We start from the raw sequence: 24,223 nt of genomic DNA, 5'->3' as shown, positions 1-24,223 counted from the left end.
TGTTGTTCTTGTAGTTGTTGTTGTAAAGTGGTTGAAGCCATTTCATTTTTTTTTTTGTTTTTTCTTTTGGTTTTAGTTTTGGATTTCTCTCAGTTTCATGTGATATGCGGCCGCGCAGGCGCAACGCGACTTTTATGCCCCTAAAAATGGCGCTAATTGGGATTTTTAGCATTTAAAATAATATATACATATACATAAATATACATTTGTATATATATATTCATATAGACAGACTTTTAAGTAATTTTGTTTGTTTGTTGTACTTGCAATTTTGAGAGCGTGCATTGTAAAAGGTGTTGTGAGTATGTGTGTGTGAAATAATTCATAAATATTGCATCAAGAGTTGTACATTTAAATAGAAAAACAAAATTAAGAAAAACAATATATATAATATGTATATACATATCACGCTGTGTGGCCTAGACGATTTCGTTATCTTTTTTGTTATTGTTATTCTTCATTACAATTATTATTATTCTTATTTGTTTGTTTTTTTCTTTTTGTTTTGTTTTGTTTTTTGAGCAACTTGCCAAGTCGCGCTGTGCGTCGCTTTGCATGTTCTTCTCCTCCATTGTATTTTTCTTTTCCTGCTTAAACCAACAATTTCACTTGCATTTTTTTTCATTTTTTTTACAAATACATTTTTTTTGTTCATTTCCATTTCTCTTGCTTAAATCGTTTTTTAAAAAATATTTCGCTATAAAAATATTAGTTGAAAAATAAGAAATGTTCTTTTTGTTGTTTGTTGTTATTGGTTGTTCTTGTTGTAGTTGTTGTTGTTGCTGTTTTTGGGGAATAGGCAGGCGCTCAGACAATGCTTAAAACATTTCATGTGGTTCCTTGTTTTGCTTTGTTTTTGTTTGTTTTTTGTTTCTTGTGTTTTTACATTTCATTTTGTTGCTGTTCAATATTTTCGCACTGCACAGTTTTTGTTAGATTTATTTTACAATTTTTTTTTGTTTTAGTTTAGTTTTTAGACGTTTTTTTCTTCTTTAATACATATAAATACTTTCTTTTTCTTCTCTGTAAAAATAGATCAACTTTCTCTTTTTTTTTTGCTCATTTTCGTATGTTTCTTTTTTTAAGTTTTTGTTTCGTTTCAACAAATTTTGCCAGTTTTTTTTGTTTTACAGTTTTTTTTCTTTCGTTTACATTTTTTTGTATTTTTGTTTTCTTTTTTCTGGAGAGATTTCGTTTTCAAAAAGTGGTTGCTCCTTTTCTGTTTGTTGTTGTTGGTTTATTTGATGTTGTTGTTTCGGTTTTTTGTTTTGTTTTGTTTTTCGTGTAAGTTTAAATGCCTAAAATGTAGTTAAGATCTAACATAACATTGGATATCAGTTGTTGTTTGCCTTCCATTCTTTTGTTGTTGTTTTTGTTGTTTAGCTTTATCTTTATCGTTATCGTTATGTTTAGGTATACGTTTATCTTTTATCTTTTTGCTTGGCTTAACAATATAAATCTGCGTATGTAGATTATGTTTATTTATTTTAATTTAATGGTTTCTTTATTTATTATTATGTTTTACTTGTGGCATTCGCCTAAAAATGTCTTAGTTATAATGAATGTTTCTTTCTTTTCTTTTTCTTTTTTCGTTTTTTTTTGTTTTGTTGTGTTTTGTTATATTATAAACCATTTAATTGTAGTTACTTGTGGTCGAGTTGAGTTTATCGGAAGGGAAGAGGTAGGGACTACGGACAATAGATGTGGCAAAATGAGCTGCGCGTGTTTCGTACTGTTCATGATTAAAATGATGATAGTAGTGTTGTTGTTGTTGTTGTTATTGTTTTCGTTTTGAGGAGCTCTTCAGTTGGCCGCGCTCATCAGTTCGGAGAAAGCGTTCTCCAGACAATTCTTGAGTTCAGCATAGGAGACAATTAGTACCGATTGCTCATCGCGTGACATGAGTTGCACCTAAAGAACAACGAATAAATTAATTTATGTCCTATATGGAAGTTTGAGTCTTAGCTTACACGCTCGATTGAGCCAGCATCCAGCTTGTTGAGGCATTGTACAATGTGTGCGTGATCCAGCCAGGGTCGGCCATCCTCAGTGACGGAATGGAATAAAAAATCACGGAATAATTTCAGCATATATCTATCACCAGTCTCTGACCAAGTGCAGTCCAGGTTGAAGCTGCAATATCAAGTTGTTTGGAGATGAGCAAAGCACTCTTCATATCACTTTTGATTATATATAGAAACATACTCGGGTCGCTCGTTGATGCTGTTCAGTTTGACCAGTATGCGATATAGACGACCGTTCTCCATCTCCTTGGCCAGCTCATCATCCTGCATGTCCACTTGGGCCTGCAGTGCATCCAGTTGCGTATAGAAACGTGCACCAATCATGGGCATCAGATCCGTTACAGTGCGGCGGTTATTCGTGGTGAAGAGGTAACTGCAAATATCAAGAATAATATGAGAACTGACAGCAAACAGAGCATTATTTAAATGCAAATACTTACACAATAAAATTACGTAGATCGGTGGAATAGTTGCGGGTCACCATATCAATGCTGGACTGTACATTATCGCGCTGCACCGACTGCAGACAGCGACAGGCCAGCGCTAATACTAAACGACCCAATGCGGTAAGATCATCCTAAAGAGAGAATAGCTTAGTATACTCTATTTTGATATACATTTAGAATATTACCTGCTGATGCATGTTGACCAAAGCCAAAGGATTTGCCGCATTCGGATCAAACTGCGTGATATCCGAAACGCAGCAGGAGCTAAAGCGCACACGTTTGCCGGTTACTATAATCTTCGTGGGATCCAATATTCTATCGAAGCAATAATCATGATTAGAGAGAGCTTTAAGAGAGCATTTTAGATAAACTGAACTTACTTGCAGGCCAATCCCGCCTGGTGTATGGCCCGTAAGCCGGCGGTGAGTTGCATGATGATGGACCAAATGGTCGATTCCGGCAGCAGAGGTCCATTGTTTGTGCGCTGCAAGTTGCTCTTATGACTGCAGAGGAAGAAAAATGATTGGTTGATTAGTTGAAAATAAAGTAAAATGTAAAAAATTTAAAATGATATACTTTAAAGTTAAAACTAGTCAATAGTATTATACTTTAAAGTTAGTTCAGTAATTTTCTATTATTATTTAACTATACATATATGTAAATAAATAAAAAGTTTAAATGTCGATAATTGCACACGGCAAATGGTACACAACTAATGAGGCAATTAAGTGAAATGTGCCATTAAAATAAAACATATTTTGGGCTTATTTGCATTTAAATCTGGAGTGCATTTTACATTTCAAAGTCTAAGGTCTAAGTTTTTTAGCTGATGTGTGTTTAACTGATAAAATTATAACTTTTGACTACAAACTGATCGTTTAACATTTTTCCTGGACAGATAAGTATGTTAACTCTATTCAACAGCTTTTTGTGACTTTAAGCAATTCATTTTTTACACAGAAAACAAAAAATTTGATGATCTATGCAATAAACCGCAATGTGCAATTAAATTTAATGTATTTCAGTGAAACAATATATGTTTATACGAAGACGAAGACTTTAGCAGCTAGTTCTCTCTTTACTGCATAATTAAATTAGGCATTTAGCATTTAATATAAAATTTAATATAATACATAAATAAATATAGATACTAAACTCTATTTTGCTAGCTTAGATATGAAATTAAAATTAAGTGTAGGTAGAATTATCAGCATTATAAATGTGCAGTTAACTGCGATGAATTAATTTTTAAAGATTTGGATCATTTGCGATGTTTTCAGTTATCTTGAATATAGAATTAAATGTGGGTACCATTATCAGCACTATAAATGTGCAGTTAAATGCAAAGCACTTAAGCTGAAAGATTTAAAGTATATAAACAGTATCTTATCAATGCAATTATCAACACTACATATTTTTAGATAAATACAATGAACTCAAGTTCAATTCCATAAAATAAAATGTGCACTTAAAAGCAATGCTTTCAAATTAAAATATTTAAGGCAACAAAATAGTATCGATTTACGTTTACATTCAGTAGTAGACTAAGTAAGCAAACAGTGCGGGGCACATTTGATTTTATGCTCCTATCATAATGGATTCATCCTGAATGTGCAATTAAATATCGAAGCTATTATCAACATAACATATTTGCAACTATGTACTTGCAATAAACGCAAGTTTAAATATTTAGAGGAAATAAATTGCATTTGACGCAATAATAATTTGTTTGTTCAATTATATGATATCAATACTATAAAGTTCGCTTCCAAAATTCAAAATAGCATCAATTTTCATTTCTATCCTTTTTTGCTTGTCTTATATGTTAACTAATGTTTGTTGTAATAAATATTTCAAGAACTCATTTTTAATGTATGTAATTCAGATATTTCCCGGCGTAATACGTGTTACATTGGGATGTTATGGTAAGCGGTTGTGTTTTTTTAGTAAAATTTGTTTCACGGTTGAATTTTTGAACGTATCGCGGCATCAAACTCACCTGAAGGGGCGCGCCTCGCCTTGGAATGGATCTGTGTAGCCGTTGGTGTCTGGCGTTGGCGTAAAGTATTTGGCTAGCAAGGTCTGTGAGCCGGGATAATAGTCGTAAACTAATACTAATGCTGTGAGAGGGTAAAGGAGTGTGATTAGAAGCGAACATTGTGATATATATTTTGTAGGCTTACAGTTATCACCAAATGCTTTTGTTGTAAACACCTCGCGTAGTTGCACCACATTCGTGTGCTGCAGTTTCTTCCACATCTCCACAAGCGTCATGCACTTGGTGGACTGTAAGCGAAAGCCTGTCGAGGAACAGAAATACAATTTAGTAGAGTTTCAAGAATTAAATAGACTATTTAACGAACCGTGTAATCTTCTCAGACAGTACTTGAATCCCGTGCTATTGTGCGTGGCCCGATAAGTGCTCGCTGGCAGAGTTAATTTGGTGTGCATCGGCTGCACCGGCGGCTCCAAGGGATACAGGGCATGATAGTTGTCCACCTCGAGGGGCAGAGCATGTTGTGCCGCTTCCGCAGCATCCATGATCAGATTGGAGATCTCGTTGCGGGCAAGAAGATCGCTGCGCAGCTCGTCGGGCATAAAGAATGCGGACTCGAGTTGCGTCTTCGGTTGCATGGCGATCACATTGGACGCTGGTCCCGGATACACATGTCCCCCAGCATACATGAGTTGTGGTGGCACAGCACTCAGAGGGGCAACCGCATTGACAACGCCATGGTGAGCCGGATGAGCTGGATGCGCAGCATCCACCACAACCGAATTGACCACGGGCTGATTGTTGGCTCCATTGCCAGTGGGATAAAAGTAGATGGTGCCGCCGACATTTTCCTGCAAGAAAGAGAGATTAATTAATGTCCGCTCTAATCAGTTGATAGTCAAGAGAGACTCACTTGATGCACGCTCGCTGGCAATGTTGTTGGTATGGGCGAGGCACCGTGCGGTGTCATGCCGTGTGGTGGCGACTTTTCGCCACCGATTAGCGCCGCCGTGGGCGAATCCTGTCGCATCATCGCATTGCGCGCCTTCAGCGGCGTCTGCTGGGACATGCTGCTGACAAATGGCGCCGCTGCGGGATTTGGCGGTGCACTGCCACTAATTGCTATCGGCGCCGACGAGTTCGTTCCACTTCCCCCCGTTGTTGCTTGTGACTGTTGTTTCTGCGGTTGTTGTTGTTGCTGCTGCTGCTGTTGTTGTTGTTGCTGTGACACCGTGGAGACGCTTGTGGTTTTCTGCATTGAGAGTATGGAAGAGTTGCTGCCATTTACCGTCTTGCTTATGCTCACGGATGCAGCGGCTGCCACCGATGATGTGGACTGAGTGGCTGCAACGGTTGCTGCTGCTGCGGCGGCGGCTGCTGCTGCTGCGGCTGTTAACCCATTGACGCCGTTTAGGCCATTATTCATGTGATATGGTGCGTAAAAGTTGGGAGACGAATTGATGCGCGCTGGAATGAATTCGGGCGATTGTGGCGTTACCTAAATGAACAGAAAAACACACAATTTAGTTGCAGTTCAATTCAGTTTAAATACATATTTTGCTACCAATCAAACCAAACTAACTAAACACACTCACTAAGACAAGGGGGGGGGGGGGGAGGAGGAAGGAAGCTACACACACACTAAGGAGAATTTTGTTTTTTGGTTGTTTCGCCTTTACCTGAGACTTTTTATTAACTGCTAGGGGCGAGTCCAAGTTAAGGAGTGAGAACCCATTACCGTTACCGTTACCATTGCCATTGACGTAGCCCGTCGTCGTTGTGGCAACATTCTGTCGATTCTGCGAGCAGAGGAGACACGAGAGTCAGAGTCAGAGACATGCCGCAGAAAACCACACAAATGAAAAACAATAAGTGCGAAAGAGAAGGAGATAGAGAGAGAATGAAAGAGATAGAGTCATTGATAGGGGAAATGTGTATTTGTGTGTGGGTGTTGTTATAAATATGGGCAATTCTCTAGAAAGTGCAACCGGCGCCAAAAAATTCAAACTCTATAAAAGCATGTTTTCTTCACATTTGTTTATAGGGAAAATATTACATTTAACTAATATAAACGATTTTTCCATTTACTCATAACACATTTTGAAAAATTTCAATGCAAAGTCGAAGATGAGCAAAAGTTCTGTTTTGAACATTTCTACTGCAAGTTTTGTTTTGATTCCTTTCCTTAAAGGGAGTCAGTATGCATTGACACCCTTAGTTTAATATCTTGTTTAATATCCAAGGAATATACAAAATATATAAAAGAAATGATGCAATAGCTAATAACGGTAAATTTCTTTTCAGCTAATCAGCTTCTATTTTTGTCGCGTGCGACAGTGAAAAACAGCATTTGTTATAAGTGCATCTAAAGTTTTTGTCCATTGAGCATGCAAAACTGTGTCCAAACACATATTTTGTTACCAAATATAATAAAATAAAATTTGGATGAATATAAGCACAACTTAATTTTTAAGAATTTTTGAAAGTTTGTCGCGTGCGACAGGCAAAAAAAAATTTTTTTTTTTTTTTTCGTTAAATTATTTTTTTTTTTAATGTAGATGATGCATACTCTTTTTATGTGCAAAAAACAATATAAATTTCATGTCATAAGCGCCAATTGAGACTTTGTCATTATAAACAATGATAGAATGAATGTGCACAGTATACCGGGTATAAACCAAATGAATTTGTTTGGCTGAAATGGCCAACAAACGAAATCTACTAGAACACTATATTCATAAAAAAAAAATTTTTTGACATTAATGATGTAATTTAAGATAGGTAATTATGTTTCTAATGTGCATGATATGAATATATTACGTTTTGTTTACCTTTATTAAAGTTATTTTTTAAAGTATGAAATTTCAGTTGAAAATAAAAATATATATTGAATATATTAAAAAACTATGAAAAAGCTTCATATGCTCTTCAAATGAACTTAAAAAGTAAAAAAAAAACAGCATAAAAAGTATGATGGAAAAAATGTCGCGTGCAACATGTCGCGTGCGACAGTGATTAAAATTTAATTAAAAAAAAAAACAACTTAATATTTTTAAGTCAAACCAAATACACTATTTAGATAAATATATGCATAATACATTAAAATTAATTGCATTAAAATCTTTCATCACGTTTCGCTGAAATTAGTGCTTGAACTGGTTTTTGACAAAGTAACTTCTGTTTTTGTCGCGTGCGAATGCGCAACATTTTTGCAATTTTCTTGAAAACGAACAATTGCCCAAAATCCATCTTAGCACCAATTATAGTGCTAACCGAGAGCTATAAGTTTCAATTTTTACAAAATTAAAATAATGTCTTGGCACATGTTTTTTTTCAGTTTGAATGCGTACAAATGTCGCATTCGACATCAGAGAATTGCCCATATGTGTGTGTGTTCGTATGTTCGAGTTGTTCACACATTATCTTATCTGCAATTCACAATTCATTTTTGTTTTTTTTCGAAATGACAAACGACACTTCAGTTGAGAGGGTTGCCTGACCTCCCTCCCCTTCCCCTCCCCCGTTCCCCTCTACACTCCGCTCCACTCTATCGTGTTCCGTGTTTACATAATTCTCAATTGATTTTCAAACGTTAAACTAACGACTAACAATCAGTTTGTTTATGTACCTATTTTTTGTTACTCTTTGCCGAGGTTTGAGTCCATGGAGTTCAGCTGTTGAAAGGTCATATACGACTTATTTTATAGAGCTTATCCAATCTAGTTATAGAGCTGTTTAATTCAATAAAACACTTCACATATGTAGTATCAAAAGAAGCGCTTAGTTATATTTCTTAACTTCATTTCGTTCGCATTTCGTTTGCAAGCTTATTTATCCACTTTATTTACTCTCACTTTTGGGTTTGCTCAATTAATTGGTCTACTTTAGCTTAAAGTAAACTGCTGCGCAATCAGTTTTTAATGATCATCACATTCAGCACTTGCTTTGCGAATGTTTATTTGTATCTTTTTAGTCAACATTGCATGCTCTACACTTTGGAGAGAAGCATTTTGACTTCGTTAAGCAATTGGTAACATAAAAAAGTTTAACAAAAATAAAAATTGGGTTATCTCTTTAAACTACGAATTAGAAAAATCTCTCTCTAGGTTTTTTTATAAAGACTAGATTTTATGAAAAAATGAATAATATTGATTATCTTTAAATTCAATCATTTTAAGTCGCAACGATTATTCGATTTCTATACTTTTTGTTATAAAAAAGGTATACTTATAAAATTAATCATCTTTCCTTTTAAAATTTTCTAAGAAAAAAATTCAAAATGTTAAAATCTTAAAAAAACGGTATTGAGGATTCTGAAACAAATTACTATGTAACGTTTACACTTGAAATGTTTATTCTCATCGAAGTAAATTATGCTAAGAATTGAAAAAAAAACCGTATTCAGAATTTTAAAACTAATTTATTGTAACAAACTTTTACCTATAAAATGTTTCTTCTTATTCCAGTAAATAATTCTAAGAATTAAAAAAAAAAAAGAAAAACAAAAAAAAGAACACTTTATTGGGAATTCTGAAATAAATTAGTAAGTAAAGTTTACCTATAAAATGTTTCTTGTTATTCAAGTAACATGTTAAAAAAAAAGTAAAAAGGAAATAACTGTATACATCACTCTTAAACAAATTAATTATAAGTGAAATCCCCTCAAAAAATTTCGGAATATGGATAATCTTAACTTCAAGAGACATTTACGAGCACTTTGCCTAATAAACTTGATAAACACTCTCTGAATACGTAACAACTTAATGTATTAAAAAGTTTTGACACCTTTTCAATTTCAGCATAAAATGACTCAGAGGGAATGCTAAAAAAGAATTCCAAGAAACAACATGTGAAATGATGAATCACATTTGATACGATTTTATTAAGCAGCAAAGTAAAGTGCTACGCAATAAGAATACCCTTTATATGAAATACTATAAACTTGAATTATGATGATTATTAATCACATTTAAATAGTTTATATGATTTATTTTCAAAATGATTCATAGTAAGTATAGACTTAATTTCACTTAAAGAGTATTTAGGAATTTTACATTTCAATCTTCGTTTTCTAATTTAGTCAACCGCAACGAAAAATGTGTAAAATCCATGCAGTAAACGCAAATTTGATTGTTAATGTTTTGTATCTCAATGTGCAGACATACATATTTATAAAAATCATATACAAGTGCGTGTAAATGGCAATTTAAGTGTATGAGCACAAAAAAAAAAATGAAAAAAGTCGGTCAAGAGTACAGATACATTGTGAGACATTGCAAATGGATTGAAATTAAATTGTTCAAGCAAATTGAGTGAAAACAAATAATAAAAAAAAAAATACATACATAAAGCATAATTAAAAATACAACAATCGCAGCGCTGTCAGCGAACAAGCTGACAAGGAAAACAAACTTCAGACAAGGCAATCAAATATGTGTGTACATAACACAAACACACACACACACAGACTTATGTAAATAGATATGTAGGTACATATGTATGCATGCCTGTTTCTGTGCGCATATCTTGTCTCGTCAATTAAACAGCTGTTCTTGCTCTTGTTGTTGTTGTTGTAGTTGTTGTGCACTACTTACACACACACACTCTTATACTTGTCATAGTTAATAAGCTAATTTTATGGGTGACGGGGGCGTTTGGGGGCAGGGTCAGACGTCAAGTCAGTCAGTCGTCAGCGCAAAGTAAAATAAACAATTGTAAGCATGACTCTCCAACTGTTGGCCAAGCAGCAGTCATGTTTGCTTGTGCTTGAGTGCTTGTCAAACTGTAGCAACAACACTTACCATATAAGTGGCGAGTTTACTCTCAGAGGGTATTCCATTAGTGGGTGAGAAGAAAATTGGATCCATAGCAGCCGTATCTGTAAAACGAAAGAGAGAGAATAGAGAGAGACCGTGATTAGAAATCAATTAAATAAACATAAATAGATATTTTCCATGTGTGTGTGCGCATTAAAGAAACACGCGAGTGTGAAAGAGAGAGAGAGAGCGAGAGAGAGAACAATGGGGGGTGGGGGGCAGCGAGATTGCAGTTGAATGTTTGTTGATATTTTGTTTTGTTTTTGTCGCCGTTATCGATAAAACGATAACGCGCGCGCTTATTTTTGGAGCACTCACAACACACACACACACATATAACCTCAACTGTGCTTGAGTTTGTAGTTGTTGTTTTTGTTGTTGCTTCTTGTTGTGCTTGCTTTTTAGAGTATGTAAATAACAAAAGCAAAGACGCAATTCGTTAAAATTCTCAGTCGGCGCGTAAACAACAACACAGGGCGAAAAAAAAAATACGCAAAAATTTTAATGACAAAATTCAACGTTAAGCGAAAACCTGTGAAACTTGCGCCTACCAAATGGAAGGTGCGACTCCTCAACACACTCTTCCCCCCCTTTCCCCTTTCTACTCTCTTATATGAACTGAGCTAATTGGTCTTTTCCTTAATCCCATCTATTTCTGTACCAGATATTTGCATACAAAATATTGTTGCACTTGTGAAAAGTAAAACATATAGAAAGTAAAACGAATTTAGCAAAAACCAGACACAGAATGTTTGCAGCTGTAAAGAGAGAGAGAGAGAGAGAGCGTGAGTGGGAGAAAGGAGGGGAAGGGAGAGTGAAAGGGGAGGCACATATGGGCCAATGCCTTTTGGCAGCGCAAAAAAATAAGTAACAACATTTTATTTGAGACTGCCAAACTATGAAATACCCTGCTTAAAATTTTAAAATTTGATTATTATAAAAGATTATAACATTTTTTAAACTTTTGGAATGGAAATTCCCCCCAAAAAAAGTTTTAAAATTCAAGTTGGGAATAAACAAATGTTTGCCTTATAAATGCCATGCATTATTTTTGAAAACCAGTCGCTGCCTAAAGCAAGTTTAAGTAATAGCCCGTCTTATCAGCAGCTTTCAATCACGCTTCAATTAAGAAACTTCTTCGAACTGGTTCCTTTTGGGATTTGAGTTTCTTTAAATGTTATTGGAACATACCCAAAGTCGTCTATGGGGAATATAAGGTATAAAAAAAAGTGATATTGGCCTTGAAAAATTTCGTGCATGCATTTAACAAAAAAAAAAAACCAAAAAAAAAAGCGAGAAAAAAGGCATACATAAATAAATAAATACAAAATTTCGCTGTATGCATGTGTTTTAGCTGTGTTGGCAATCACTTGTGCTTTCTGCTTTTGCGGTTTACTCATTTAATTTATTTGAAAAGCGCAAAATAAAATAAATAAAAGCAATTAATTGAATGCATGTGATGTTGTTGTCTGATGAAGTTAATAATTTTGATTGCGCAGCGTAAATATCACATCAAGAATAATAATAAAGTCATTGCACAGTTGAAGAGCTACAATCAGGTGTTGTTTACCATTTGAGAGCGATTGGTTAGAACTTACTTGAGCATGGCCAGTGCATGTAAAACCGGTATGAACAAGTTACGTTTTCTGCTGCTGCTTCTTCTGCCTCACAAAACTGTACGTATTGGTATATGTATATGTATATACGTTATGTATGTATGTATATATGAAGGTACGCATACGTGTATCTGTTGAACGTTTTCACTTTACATAAATTGACTGCTACTGGCAGTTTGTTGGCATGACGTCGGCAGAAACAACAACTATCTATAGTTGTTGCTGCTGGTTTTGCGGTAAAAACAGACAGCTGTGTTTTGCTTCAAAGATCACGAACGCGTTCATGAAAACATCACACACACTGGCGCAACGAAAAAAAAAAAGAAACTTTAACACACACTTCAATTAAGTGAAGGGGGACTACCGTTGTGTGTGCGCGATGGGAAAGGGGGGAGTCAGTTCGTAGCAGTCGCTCATATGGCGCTGAGCCAAGCAATCACAATATTATGTCGTTATGTCACGTTGTATAGATGCGCCCGCTGTTAAATATTGTCTGTTTGCTGTTGTTAGTATGTGTGTGAAATGTAAATGTAAACGCTATGCAAAGCTCTTCGTCGTGTAAGCGCAACGATCGCGACAAACGAACTGCGCGGCAGCACGGCGCACAGTCAACTGACTAGACGAGTGCGCAGGCGGCAGCAGCGGAGGTGTGAGCCATTCAAGAACAGAGAGAACGCGTGAGAGCGTAAATCGAAACACATAGAGAGCGCGTGCTGCAGCAAGTGAGAGAACAGCAAAGCGGTGATTCTAAAACTGTATGCAAGAATGGGAATGCGAGTGTGTGTGTGCAGTGGGTAAACAACAGCAGGCGCAACTACAGCTATTTTGTTTACATTTCGTTGCGTTGTGTTGTGTGTTTTTGTTTGCTGGCAATGCAATTAGGCACAGTTTGAGCAGCACTCAAAGTGCAAATGCAATGACCCCTTGCTCATGATCATGATCATGATGTGTTGGCCATTAGCACCCCATTTTCTCTGTTTCTGTTTAATGCCCCCCCAAAAGGGGTGTGTTTGCAGTGCAATGGTTTATTACATGACACAAATGTATCTACGTTGAATGTGTGAGCACATTTGCCTCGCAATTGGCATCGGCCGTTGTGTTATCAGGCATTAAACGCCCAGCTTTAGCTTATATATTATATAGATAGGTGTTGTTTGTATACTGCACCAAGAGAGGGGGACAAGAGCGGTGCACGTACCTCACTACGTAAGCTATCAGTGCAACAATTTACAATCTGTCATCACAAAATACATAGAGTACAATATATATACAATATACACGCTTATAGACTAGCTATTTTATCAATTATCAGCACTATCACTTCACTCGTTGTCGCAAAACCTTGAGCCTCTACATTGCTTATCAATTCTATTAGCTTATCTGTCCTGTAACTTGTAACAAAATGTGCTTTCAGAGAGATTTATTGAGAGCTTTTAAGCTCAGCTTAAAGCTCAGCTTTTATAAGCTGATTAATTGATTCTGATATTTTCGAGTGCGTTTTGTGTGCTAATCGAATGGAAATTTAATAAGAATGATTGACCATGGGGTTTTTTTTCCAAATTAGAATAGAATCTAACGAAAAATCAATTGTGTGCATACTCTGTAACAAACAAAAGTAAAAGGGTAACATAGAATATTATCATGGTATTCATTTTTGTATTATTTTATTTATTTCCATATTAAATAACTAAAAGAAAGTCTCGTTCTATAGAGTATCTACTAGTTGCTCATACAAAACTTGTGCCATTTCTAGTTGTTTATTATGACTTTGTTAATCAATTACTGAAATCAATCAATAACTGTGCCGTAAACGTATTAATTTTCACACAGTCGAGCCGCCCTAGAGCCAATTATTTTGCTCAATAAATTGCTTTTATGTAATGCTCACACATTTAATGATCTACTAAGGAAACTTGAGCTGTAATTTTATTTTTTTTCTCCTGCTAACACAAACTAAGGAAACCACTTAGTTTTGATTTATAGCCATAGTAATAAAAATTACGTTTAGACGTAATACTACGTTTAAATACGCTCAAAACTATCCAATAACGACTATTTTGTTGAATAAATTGTTTTTTAATAACGCTTTTCTTTTTTTTAGTTTTTTATATTTACGGCAAATCCAATATCTTTTTTAAAAATACGTTTCATTGTAAAAATATTAATATAATACGATTATAATAATACGTTTTAATAGAGTCAAGCTACTCTATACCCAACTATTTGGTTCAATACATTTTTTTAAAATACTTTTACCTCCGACTTTACATTTATTTTATCTTTAAACAGATAAGTTTAAGTAGAAAACCCATAATTAGATTGTACTATTAAATTAAAATCACGTTCGCATCTAAAATTTCTTTTACTATTCTTCTAATAAATTTTTAAATATAAATATTAGTAGATGTGATGCTTCAACAATTATTTTACTAAGAAAACTTGGAGTTCCTATACTAAATTTTTTTTTTGTATTTACAGATCCAATCTTTTTGCTCAGTTTTGATTTATAGTCACGTTCCACTGTAATATTAACATAATACGTTTTTATAAACACGGAACCCAGCTGACGTTTTGCAATTGTCATTTCTTTGTTCTTGGTCTCACCAAAAAGTTGGTCAAAGAACCGTTTCCATTCTTTATTATGGTTATATAGTATGGTGTGATCTCAGTGCACGATATTGACAACCATATATTGTTAGCTCTTTCTCTCTCTCTTGCTGTTGTTGCTGTCTCTGTCTGTTAAACGGGGCTTCGGGTTGCGGTGTTAATGTATGAGTGTGTGTGTGTGAGCAGAGCGCTGTCGTAAGGCGCCAACGTGACCAAAGACAAGTTTGGTTGGTTGTTGTTGTTGTCGTTGTTGTAATTGTTGTCAGCGCAGGCAGCAACAGCAACAGTTTTGACCCAATTCACTCTCGACATTCAGTTCAGCGCGAGTTCAGCTGTGAACAGAAAAAAACAGCTGTGCAAATGTTGAGCGCGCGCATATTGAGGGCGCCAATGGGTTAATGAGCAGCGAATGGGCTGCTTTTAAAGCTTCAAGTTAAAAGCACGCGGCGCGCATGCGCAACAAAAACAATTGCGAAAATATGTATGTGTGTGTGTGTAATATATGCAGCAACAATCTAGGCCTAAGCCTACTCAATGCGATTTCAACAGCGTTGTTGCTCGGCAACAACAGCTGAACGAAATTCGAAATAAAATTAAATTTTTCGTATTTCGAAATGCGGCCAAGCGGGTGACAAAAGAAAGCGATGCGTAGGCGGCAAAACTGATGAGTGTGCTAGGGTAGGAAGGGGGCGTGGTGTGAGAGAGCAGAGAAGGTTGGCAGCGGAAGCGCAAATGGGCAGCGAGGCGCAAAATGATATGCCGACTAAAGACCAAGCGGCGGATAGCGGAAAAAAGAGCAAATACAAATAAGAAAGCAACAGTCGCGTTGTCTGATCGACTCTCAAATACCTGCACCACACATATTTGGAGCATTTACACAGTATTTTCGCTTGCTTTTACGCTGCTTCATAATACCCCGCTAAAGGCTAAAGCTAGCGAGTATAAAGAGCATAGTAATAGTGCTCCATCTTTGTCTGACAGTGTCGTCTGCCCTTCTTTCACTTGCTGAGTCTGTTTATTCTGTTGCTGCTGCTGCTTCTTCTTCCGCTGCGTTGGCAGAAAACAGAAACTGAAACAGAAGCAGCAAAAACAGCGACAGCAACGGTCGACGTCCGCTCAATTTCATTTTGATTGATGTGTTTTTGCTCATTCGTTGCTGCTGCTGCTGTCGACGTCGCGTTGCTGCTGCGATTGACAGCGATGCGTCAACTTACGCATTCACCTTGTTGGGGGCCGCAAAGCAGCAGCAGCAGCATCATAATCATGCATTACATGCACTCTCTACTCTCTCACACACACACAAACAGTTGACACTCTCTCGCAGTCGCTCTTTAGTTCTCTCTCTCTTCGTCTTGTTCACTTTGCTCTCTTGTTATGCTAATCGTTGGCAAGAATCACACGCGACTTATTCGTAAACACAAAACAAAAACACAAACACAATCACACTCACGCATATGTTAATTTGTTAGTATTAACACACATACGCATACTTTTACATTACACACATTTACACACTCACGTTGCGGGTATGTTGAGCTCTCGTTTGCCGCGCCGTGTGGTAACGTTCGTTGCCAAAGAGTGACTAACGCAAAAGGTGAGCACAGCGCCGTTGCCGTTGAAGAAGAAACACACAAAATAAAAATAAAAAATCAACAGCAACAACACGAGGCAGACCGACCACAAATAAAAGAAAGAAAGACAACCAAGTGCAAAAGCAAACACATCAACCAAAAAAAAATATAAAAAGCAAAACCCGGCTAAGCGTCGCTGATAATACAGTTTGAACAGTGCGTGTGCGCCAGTGCATGTCCAACTGTATAACACTAGAGATGCGAGAGCATGACGCTGCAGTTTGAACCAGTTCAAAGAGCATGTTACTCACACATAAACAAGGTCAACTACTCGCTGCGAGTGCGAACGAGATGCCAGATACTGCGTATAAATCTTAATTTAATGAAAGTTGACAAAAGAATTATGGCTATGATCACAAAAACAGATTTATATCGAACATTTGATTGAATGCGTGATGTAATCACGCTGAATTTGGTATACAAATAAATGTAAAGAGTAATCGACAAGCAGATAGCGTTAAACAGTTGTTTAAATATTTTAGATTATCGTGCTCATTATGCATACATATTTAATGGGTTTGTAACACAAAGCTTTAAATGCCCCATTGTGCATTTCTTTGCGGCTGAATTATGACCCTGTTTTGGGCCCAGTGGGACACGGCTGGTGAAAAGAAAACAAAAGGACGCCCGCCCCAAAATCACGGTCACAAATCTAACAAGGGTCCAAGGGAGCCAAGGGAATCCCAGCAGCAATAGATAATGACACCGCTAATGGCAATAAAACAGGCAAATGTTCCACGCACGCAGTCAAATTGCTTTATGGCCAACACACACACATACACACTAACATATGGGGCACACTTCAAAGAGTGGCCCAATAATAGATGGCACAGAGCTGAGGCAAATTTTTGGCAAAATGTGCGCGGCAACGCGGCGTATGAGTAATGCGTGGCTCAAGGGCAGCCACTTTGGCAAATAGCGAAAGCGAATGCGAATTTAAATAGCCAACGAAAAGGAACTAGACAGAGAAAGAGTAAGAGAGAGAGAGAGAAGTGGCAAAGGCAAATAGCCTCAGGCCAAGTCGCAATGTTAATGTCATTACGATGATAACAGATGCCAAAACAAAACAGCGAAATGAAAACAAAACGACAACAAAATATGCAAAACGCGTGCGTACAAAAAATGCGAACAAGAATGTATTGCATACTTTGCAGCGAACATTTGAAGAATGTCCAACGAACAATAACAAGAACAGCTGCAACAATAACAAACATGGCGAGCGTGACAAATGAATCGCGAAAGCAACAAAAGAAGGAAAGAGAAGGAGTGAGGAAGATAAGAACAAGAACAAAAACTACATTCAATGGGTTCCACATGAGCTGCTTTCACTACAGAATTTATGTGTGGATTGCAATTTTGTATTTTTATAAATTGTTTTTAATTTTAAATAGATAAGATTACAATTTAATCATAAACAAATAGATAATGATGGCTGTCTAGAAATTTTAGTCTGTATTTTATTTATAACCGTTTAAAAAGTTTGATATATCAATGCGATCCACAAGAGATTCCTCAAAGATAGTAAAAATTTAAAGAATTTCAATATTAATTAAAAATATTCCATCAATAAAAAGTAAAAAACATTCCAAACAGCGCAAGAATTCCATTCAAAAAACTTCATCACAAAATTATCTTCGCTTCGCTAGACAATTAATCAAATAATTGATTAATTATTGCTTTTTCGGGGGGCTTTGAGATTTCCGGAAATTATAAAAAACTGATAACTCGAATGGACAGCAATAACAAACTTATCTGTTTACAGTTGATAATAAATAATGAATAAAAATTCGGCTGATAAAATTTGCGCAGGCACAAAAAGAAGCGAGTTAAGTAAAAAAGGCATTTGCATTATTGAAAAAAACTGGTAACTGGGCAACAGGAAGGAAGGTTTTAGTGTGTGTAGGTGTTCAGAGGGTGTGCATGTGTGTGTGTATCGAGTCAGTTGCAGTTTTTGTTTTTTTGGCTAAAAACCAAAGTTGTTCGAGTGAAGAAAAGCCAACTTGGTTGGCTGACTGAGTTAAGGCCAAGAAACCAGTTTCAAATTGCATCCGATACGAGGCAGCTACGCTACAACGAGCAGCAAGAATAACAAAGACCCATCAACAGGTAACCCAATGCACCTACCAAACAACAGATATATAGAGAGACAGAGAGAGGAGAGTGAGAGAGAACCAGAAGTCGCAACTCTCCAAGTCATTGTATTTCCGTCAGCTGCCGTTGCGTGGCTGCTGACCAGCAAAAGGAACTGGTTTTTCTTTTAGTTTTTTTTTTCGTTTTCTTTTGTCTTCACTATATTTTTATTTTTTTCTGCAAAGGGCAGAGGAAGTGGTTTTTCTCTAGCACAGGTAAGTGCAGGATAAATCAAAACACAATAGAAAAACAAGTGGAACTCGTTCGCAGTGGAACGAAAATCCCTCTGCGAATAGTTTTAAGGGTTGCGATCTTAATGATCATTGCTCTCTCCATCTCTCTCTCTCTCTCTCTTAATCACACTCCCATGACCTGCATGCTCTTCTAAAATCAAAACACAGTAGAAAAACAAGTGGAACTCGTTCGCAGTGGAACACAAATCCCTCTGCGAATAGTTTTAAGGGTTGCGATCTTAATGATCATTGCTCTCAATCTCCCTCTCCATCTCTCTCTCTCTCTTTTACTCCCATGACCTGCATGCTCTTCTATAATTACAGCACTGGGGTAGATTGATTACAGTTCCCACTTTATTCTCTCGGCATTTACATGACGCGTTTATCCTCGCAGCTCTTTGCGCTGTGATCCATTCCATTCCATGGTCACGGCTGCAAGTAATTGCCAATAATCACAAGCTGCGCTTCGGCATCAAGAAAAAGAAGATTCAATTTCCAGAGGCAGCGCATAACTATATTAAAAAGCGGAAACAACAAAGTGGGAAAGCAAAAAACACAGAGGTCTGCTCGACATTGGGATACTTGCTACATTTAAGATTATTCTTCCTTATTGCTTTGAAATAATGTTGTAATATGTGCTTACTATTAATCACTAAAATGTGTTTTCTGTATTTGCTGTTTATATTATAACAAAGTAACTTGTTATATTCTAACTGGCATTAAAATGTTTTTTCCTTATTATTGTTAACTAATGCTTTAATGAACATTTTTGTGATTCACTTTCAATCACTAAAATGTTCGCTAACACTTAAATATATTGTATTAAGACTCCTCACTTAACAAATTGTGAAAAATGGTCTATTAAAATATTGTGTTTGGACTTTTCACTTAACAAAAAATATGAAAAATAGTCTATTAAGTTTAACTTTAAAATAGTCACAAAACTCTTGTTAAACTATAAGAATTCTTTCCCTATAAAATTAAAAAAAAAAAAATATTGTTTTTAGTGTAACCAAAAAAATATTTTATTCTCTTCCCATAACTCTTGCTTATAAAGTCGTTAAAATCGAGGTAAAAGGACAGACTGAAAAAAAGGACTCGTGAAAAACATTAAATATGAAATATAATAAATTTCTTCTACATGGGAGTAAGACAGCTGTTGTCTTCCCTCATTAAATTATAACACCCTTCTACCCTTTTGGGTTTAATGAGTATAACTAGAAACCGCAATAATAGAATGAAGGAACAGCGACTAGCAAACGAGTCTGAAATATGCCAAAGGTGACTTTCAATTATAAAAGCCCGAGGTGTCGCATTGGCTTTATTTTTTTTTGCTTTGTTTTTGTATTTGATTTTTGTGTATGTTTTGTTTTGGGTTTTGTATTTGTAATTCTGTTTTTGTTTTGCTTTGTGGCACTTACCTGCCGGGAAGAAATTGTTCAAGAACGTTGACATTTTTCTTTTTCGCCTTCACACACACACGCACACATGCACACGTTCTCAATAGCACCAAAGGAGAACAACAACAATGTTCGACTGTATGTTGCTCTCTCGCTCTCGCCTGCGTTGCTTTTGGTCCTGCTGCTGTTTCTGCTGTTATTGCTGTGCTGCTCTCTTCGACGACTGCTCGCTGATTTTTTGTTTGTTTTTGTTTTCGTTTCGAATTGCGTTTTGTTTTTATTTTTTGGGTTGCTTACTATTTAACAGTTTTTTTTTCAATATTTTTTTTTTTGCGTTTCGTTTTTCTTTTTTTTTTGTTTGATTTTTTGTTTCTTTTGATTTAAACTTATTGAACGAAAATTTAAATAATACATACAATTCGCGCTTAACTGCTAAATTTTCACATTACACATGCTCACATTGTGTTTCTTTTTTTAGAGAGTTTTCTTTTCTTTTTTATGTTCTTAGTTTATATTATTTTAATGTTTTTAATAAAATGCATATTTTTTTTTTTTTTTTGTATTGTTATTTTCGCTTAGAAGTTGTTGAGACGCGTTGGCTGCAAAAAGAAAGTGGGAAAAAAAGGGGAAACGGGATTTTAGCATTTATAATACGACATTTTCAACTGCGCAACATCATTTGAGAACAGCAAAGAATCCTCTGTCTGCCTTTATAGTTGTTGTTTTGCATTTTGTTTTCGTTTTGCTTTTGTATTTTCATTTGCGTTTCTTTTTCCTTTTTTGTAGTTTGTGTGTGGGACGTTTTGTTATTGCAGAACGCCAAAAAAAAAGGGACGACAAATGAAATCCAAAAAGCAACAGCGCTGTCAGACCAAGTGGGTGGAGGAAGAGGGAAAGGGAGGCAGAGACAGAGGAGCGGAGGGACAGTTTTTGCTCTGCTTGGATTTCATTTAATTTGTGTGCGTGACTCCCAGCCATACACATATACAGACACAAAATGCGCGCATATTTGTTTTACTTCTTTGCTTTTCACTTTGGTTTTTCACTTTTTTCACACACACACACACACGTACACACAAACTAAACACACATATTCGCACACTCGTTAAACATTTTCTTGTATTTTGGAGTTGTGTGTGAAGCTGATTCACATATTTATAGCATTTTATATTTATATATTTTTAAGCATTTGCATCACATACTTTTCGCTGAACCTGCGCCAACATATTGCAAAACTGTAAAGATTCAAGAAGAAGAAGAGACGTTAGCAACGCAGTTTGTTTTCTTTGTACAAAATTTGACTAAGAATAAAAATTATTTGCAGTTTATGTGTGTTATACATATAAATTGTGGATTATACTAACAATTAATGAGCGGGCGGCAAATAAGAAACTCAACTCTGCGTGAGAGTTACAAGCACACACACACACTCGCACACGCACACATTCAAACGCAACACACCGCGCGTTATGCGCTGCACGAAGGTACTGACTGAAAAAGCAGACGACAGACGATTCAAGTACCCAAGCGAAGCGAAGCCAGCCAAATGGAGTCCACACGAACCCTCGCTGCTCTGCTGCCTTGTGGTTGTGTATTGGTGTTAGCGTGTGTCTGTGTGCATGGCAGAGGATTGCTAGGCGCTAATAAAAACAACAACAATTACAGCTGTGTGACGTCTGTTTGTATGTATGTGTGTATGTTCACAGGGGATGCGACGAGCAAAACAGTGGTACAGGGATTATTCATTGTGTGCTTGAAACCAACATTTGATGGTTGTAATGCTTATTGTGAATGCAAATCTATTGGAATAAATCAGTGAGTCACAAAACGAGATCAACTTGTAAGCATTTTCGTTGCTACACACAAACACACCACTGTGCATCAGGGTAGACATTTTGCAGGACACATACAGACAGAGACCAGAAACGAAGCCAAAGCAAATGACGTTGTTATACACACGGATACGAACTCGCACACACAGACAGTGGACTGCTGCACACATGTGAACGGTATTGTTCATACATATGTGTTTGGAGTTAAACAGGATCCACACAGACTCAACAGCTGGCCAGGCAAATGCATACACATAAACACAACAAAAGCAACAGCAATCACAACAGGTCAGCATCCACACACAGTTCCGAATTTGGATTTGCAAAGCCCCCTCCTCCGCACTCTCTTCAACGTGTGTTACTTGGCATCCACATTTGGCATTTGTGTGGATACCAAAACAGCTGGCTACAAAACTTTATCCATGGCTGCTGCTTGGTGGGCTGGAGGGGAGGAAGGGTAGGTTAGACGGTAGACACGGCACAGCGGAGGATGGAGCAGCGATGAAAGGAAGCATTCTCTTTTATATCTTCTGTATGCTGGAGTGGAAACAGCTGCAATTAATTGTGCGTCTCGTCTCCACTTGCTGCTTGTCTGTCTCTGTCTTCGTATGTTTTTTTTTTTTTTTTGAGGCGCAAAAAGAAGTTTGCGTGACAAACGGGACTTACAAAGGGGGACACAGCACACACAACAAGTGACAGAAGGCCAATTGGTTGTGGCAAACACATTTACATACATTTCTATGTAAGTATGTAATGCAAACAAATGTGCTGAAGATTTTCGCAAACAACATATATATTAATGCTAATGCTAGTATGTATGTAGTTTGGCTAATTAATTGAAGTAACGAAGCGAATAGAACACAAACAAGCAGAACAAGTTTCTTTTCTCTGCCGCCGCCGCTGTCACAATTGCCGCTGCGTCGCGTCGACCAACTCTTTGCTTTTCTCACACATTGTTGTAGTTGTTGTTGCTGTCGCGGTGCTATTGCGTTGTTTTTGGCACCAAGTTCTTAACGACGTAGTTCGTTTACAATTGAGATTCTTCTTATTCCACGCCGCACCGTTAGTACTATTATTTTTGTTTTGTTTTATTTATTTATTATTTTGTTATTAACTCACTTTTGCGTAAAGATGGAGAAAACATCGACTGCGCTATCGATGCATCGATGCCTTTGTAATTTATTAAAACATCGGTTTATTAATAACAAAAATCGATGTTTCGTGCGCCAAATATAAATTATTTTATTAATGTGTAAATTATTCGTTTGGTCTAATTAAGATTTTTTGTTTTTTAAGAAAACAAACTATTCAACACCTATGTCGGTGTGTGACCGCCAACAAAACTGCTAATATACGTTTTAATGCCGATGAGATATACCAAAATATAGAAGCATCGATAATTTATCATCTGGTTACACTTCGATAAATTTGCAAAACGTGTTTAAAAACCATTTTTTTTGCAATTTCCAATTATTAAGTATTGAATATACCAAAAACGTGTTGTCTGGTATTTTAATAGCCGCATTTTTACGTGGCGGTCGGCCGATAACAGATTGTTGTTTACTTCTGCAACAAAACAATTCGAAAAGCGCACAACATAAGTTACAAATATTTTTTATTTTTAAATTCTAGTTAACATATTGTACTATGATCAATCTCATCTGAAAAAACAAATCCTTCTCTGCCACTTGGTGGGCGTCGATTCGTAGACGCTCTGGCGGCACAACTCTTGTTCAAGATATTTCTGAATCTGTTGTTCCACATCAGAGCGCCATTTTAGTTCCAGGAATAGTGGAAAAACCTCGCCGGTTTTCTTCAGACGCCGTTCAGCCGTTTGGTAGCATTTCCATGGCTGGGGTTCCACTACAAACAACTCCGCCATTTGGGACAGTTTGCGTAGAAAAAATTGCAGACCGTTGTCGTGATGATTCAGATGAATCCACATGGTAATCGAGTAGCAGCAAATGGCATCGAACTTCTGCCGATGATGCTGCTCTAAATAAGTCTTCACGGGTGAGTCAAATTGGTCCTCATTGAGCACATCGGCGGTAAAATAGCTGATCTTGTCGAGACACGTGTTTTCCGCTTTCGCTCGTTCGATGAGCCGCTCGTCAATGTCCACGCCAAGCACATGCACTGGTTGCTGCAACTGTTCTCCAAGGAACTGTTGCAACAACTGTGTAAAAACACCACAATTGCAGCCCACATCGAGCACCAAGTAGGGTTCATTTTCTGTCCTCGTGTTGTTTTGTTTGGGCTGCCAAATATCTTTTGATGGCAGCAGTTTAACCCGTTCGACAGCTGAATTGAATTGATAGTAATTCATGAAATTGCCATATTGCACAGCACCCGGATTATTGTTGCGACGTTCCATTGCAAATAACAATCAAAACAAAAACATTACCCGAAGTTTACCAAAACAATAACAAGTCAATAGCAGACTGCCCGTAAGTTAAAATTCAAAATATACCACACTGTTGAGTAAATATACC

General features: G+C 36.6%; 2 protein-coding genes across 6 annotated transcripts; both read right to left on the bottom strand.

Moving 5' to 3' along the window:
- Positions 1-1,041: 1,041 nt before the first annotated feature.
- Positions 1,042-23,012, bottom strand: LOC117572571 (PAN2-PAN3 deadenylation complex subunit PAN3). Of its 5 annotated transcripts, none has more exons than XM_052005492.1 (15): positions 22,851-23,012; positions 21,102-21,134; positions 19,921-20,498; positions 10,268-10,344; positions 6,146-6,265; positions 5,380-5,964; positions 4,834-5,317; positions 4,654-4,770; positions 4,470-4,590; positions 2,851-2,973; positions 2,656-2,785; positions 2,465-2,601; positions 2,206-2,397; positions 1,971-2,133; positions 1,042-1,911 (listed from the first exon to the last, which is right to left on the bottom strand). In XM_052005492.1, exons 3-15 carry the CDS (start codon positions 19,952-19,954, stop codon positions 1,804-1,806), a joined length of 2,391 nt encoding a protein of 796 aa, XP_051861452.1. In that variant the 5' UTR covers positions 19,955-20,498; positions 21,102-21,134; positions 22,851-23,012; the 3' UTR covers positions 1,042-1,803. The 5 variants fall into 5 exon arrangements, with proteins under 5 accessions (XP_051861452.1, XP_034111341.1, XP_034111344.1 ...); XM_034255450.2 differs by lacking the exon at positions 22,851-23,012 and adding an exon at positions 21,264-21,382; XM_034255453.2 differs by lacking the exons at positions 6,146-6,265; positions 22,851-23,012 and adding an exon at positions 21,264-21,381.
- Positions 23,013-23,335: 323 nt separating this feature from the next.
- Positions 23,336-24,189, bottom strand: LOC117572573 (probable RNA methyltransferase CG11342). Its single transcript, XM_034255456.2, has one exon. It carries the CDS (start codon positions 24,103-24,105, stop codon positions 23,389-23,391), a length of 717 nt encoding a protein of 238 aa, XP_034111347.1. The 5' UTR covers positions 24,106-24,189; the 3' UTR covers positions 23,336-23,388.
- Positions 24,190-24,223: the final 34 nt, after the last annotated feature.

The sequence above is a fragment of the Drosophila albomicans genome, chromosome 3, assembly GCF_009650485.2.
Source record: "Drosophila albomicans strain 15112-1751.03 chromosome 3, ASM965048v2, whole genome shotgun sequence".
Classification (NCBI taxonomy): Eukaryota; Metazoa; Arthropoda; class Insecta; order Diptera; family Drosophilidae; genus Drosophila; species Drosophila albomicans.
This window is presented reverse-complemented; position numbering and strand designations above follow the sequence as displayed.

Excerpts from the sequence above, each read along its gene's own strand:
- LOC117572571 (XM_052005492.1), bottom strand. The coding sequence starts at position 19,954 with ATGTCAACGTTCTTGAACAATTTCTTCCCGGCAG. Across the intron at positions 10,345-19,920 it reads GAACAATTTCTTCCCGGCAG|ATACGGCTGCTATGGATCCA; the intron begins GTAAGTGCCACA and ends TTCGTTTTACAG. Across the intron at positions 6,266-10,267 it reads GTAAACTCGCCACTTATATG|AATCGACAGAATGTTGCCAC; the intron begins GTAAGTGTTGTT and ends CTCTGCTCGCAG.
- LOC117572573 (XM_034255456.2), bottom strand. The coding sequence starts at position 24,105 with ATGGAACGTCGCAACAATAATCCGGGTGCTGTGCAATATGGCAATTTC.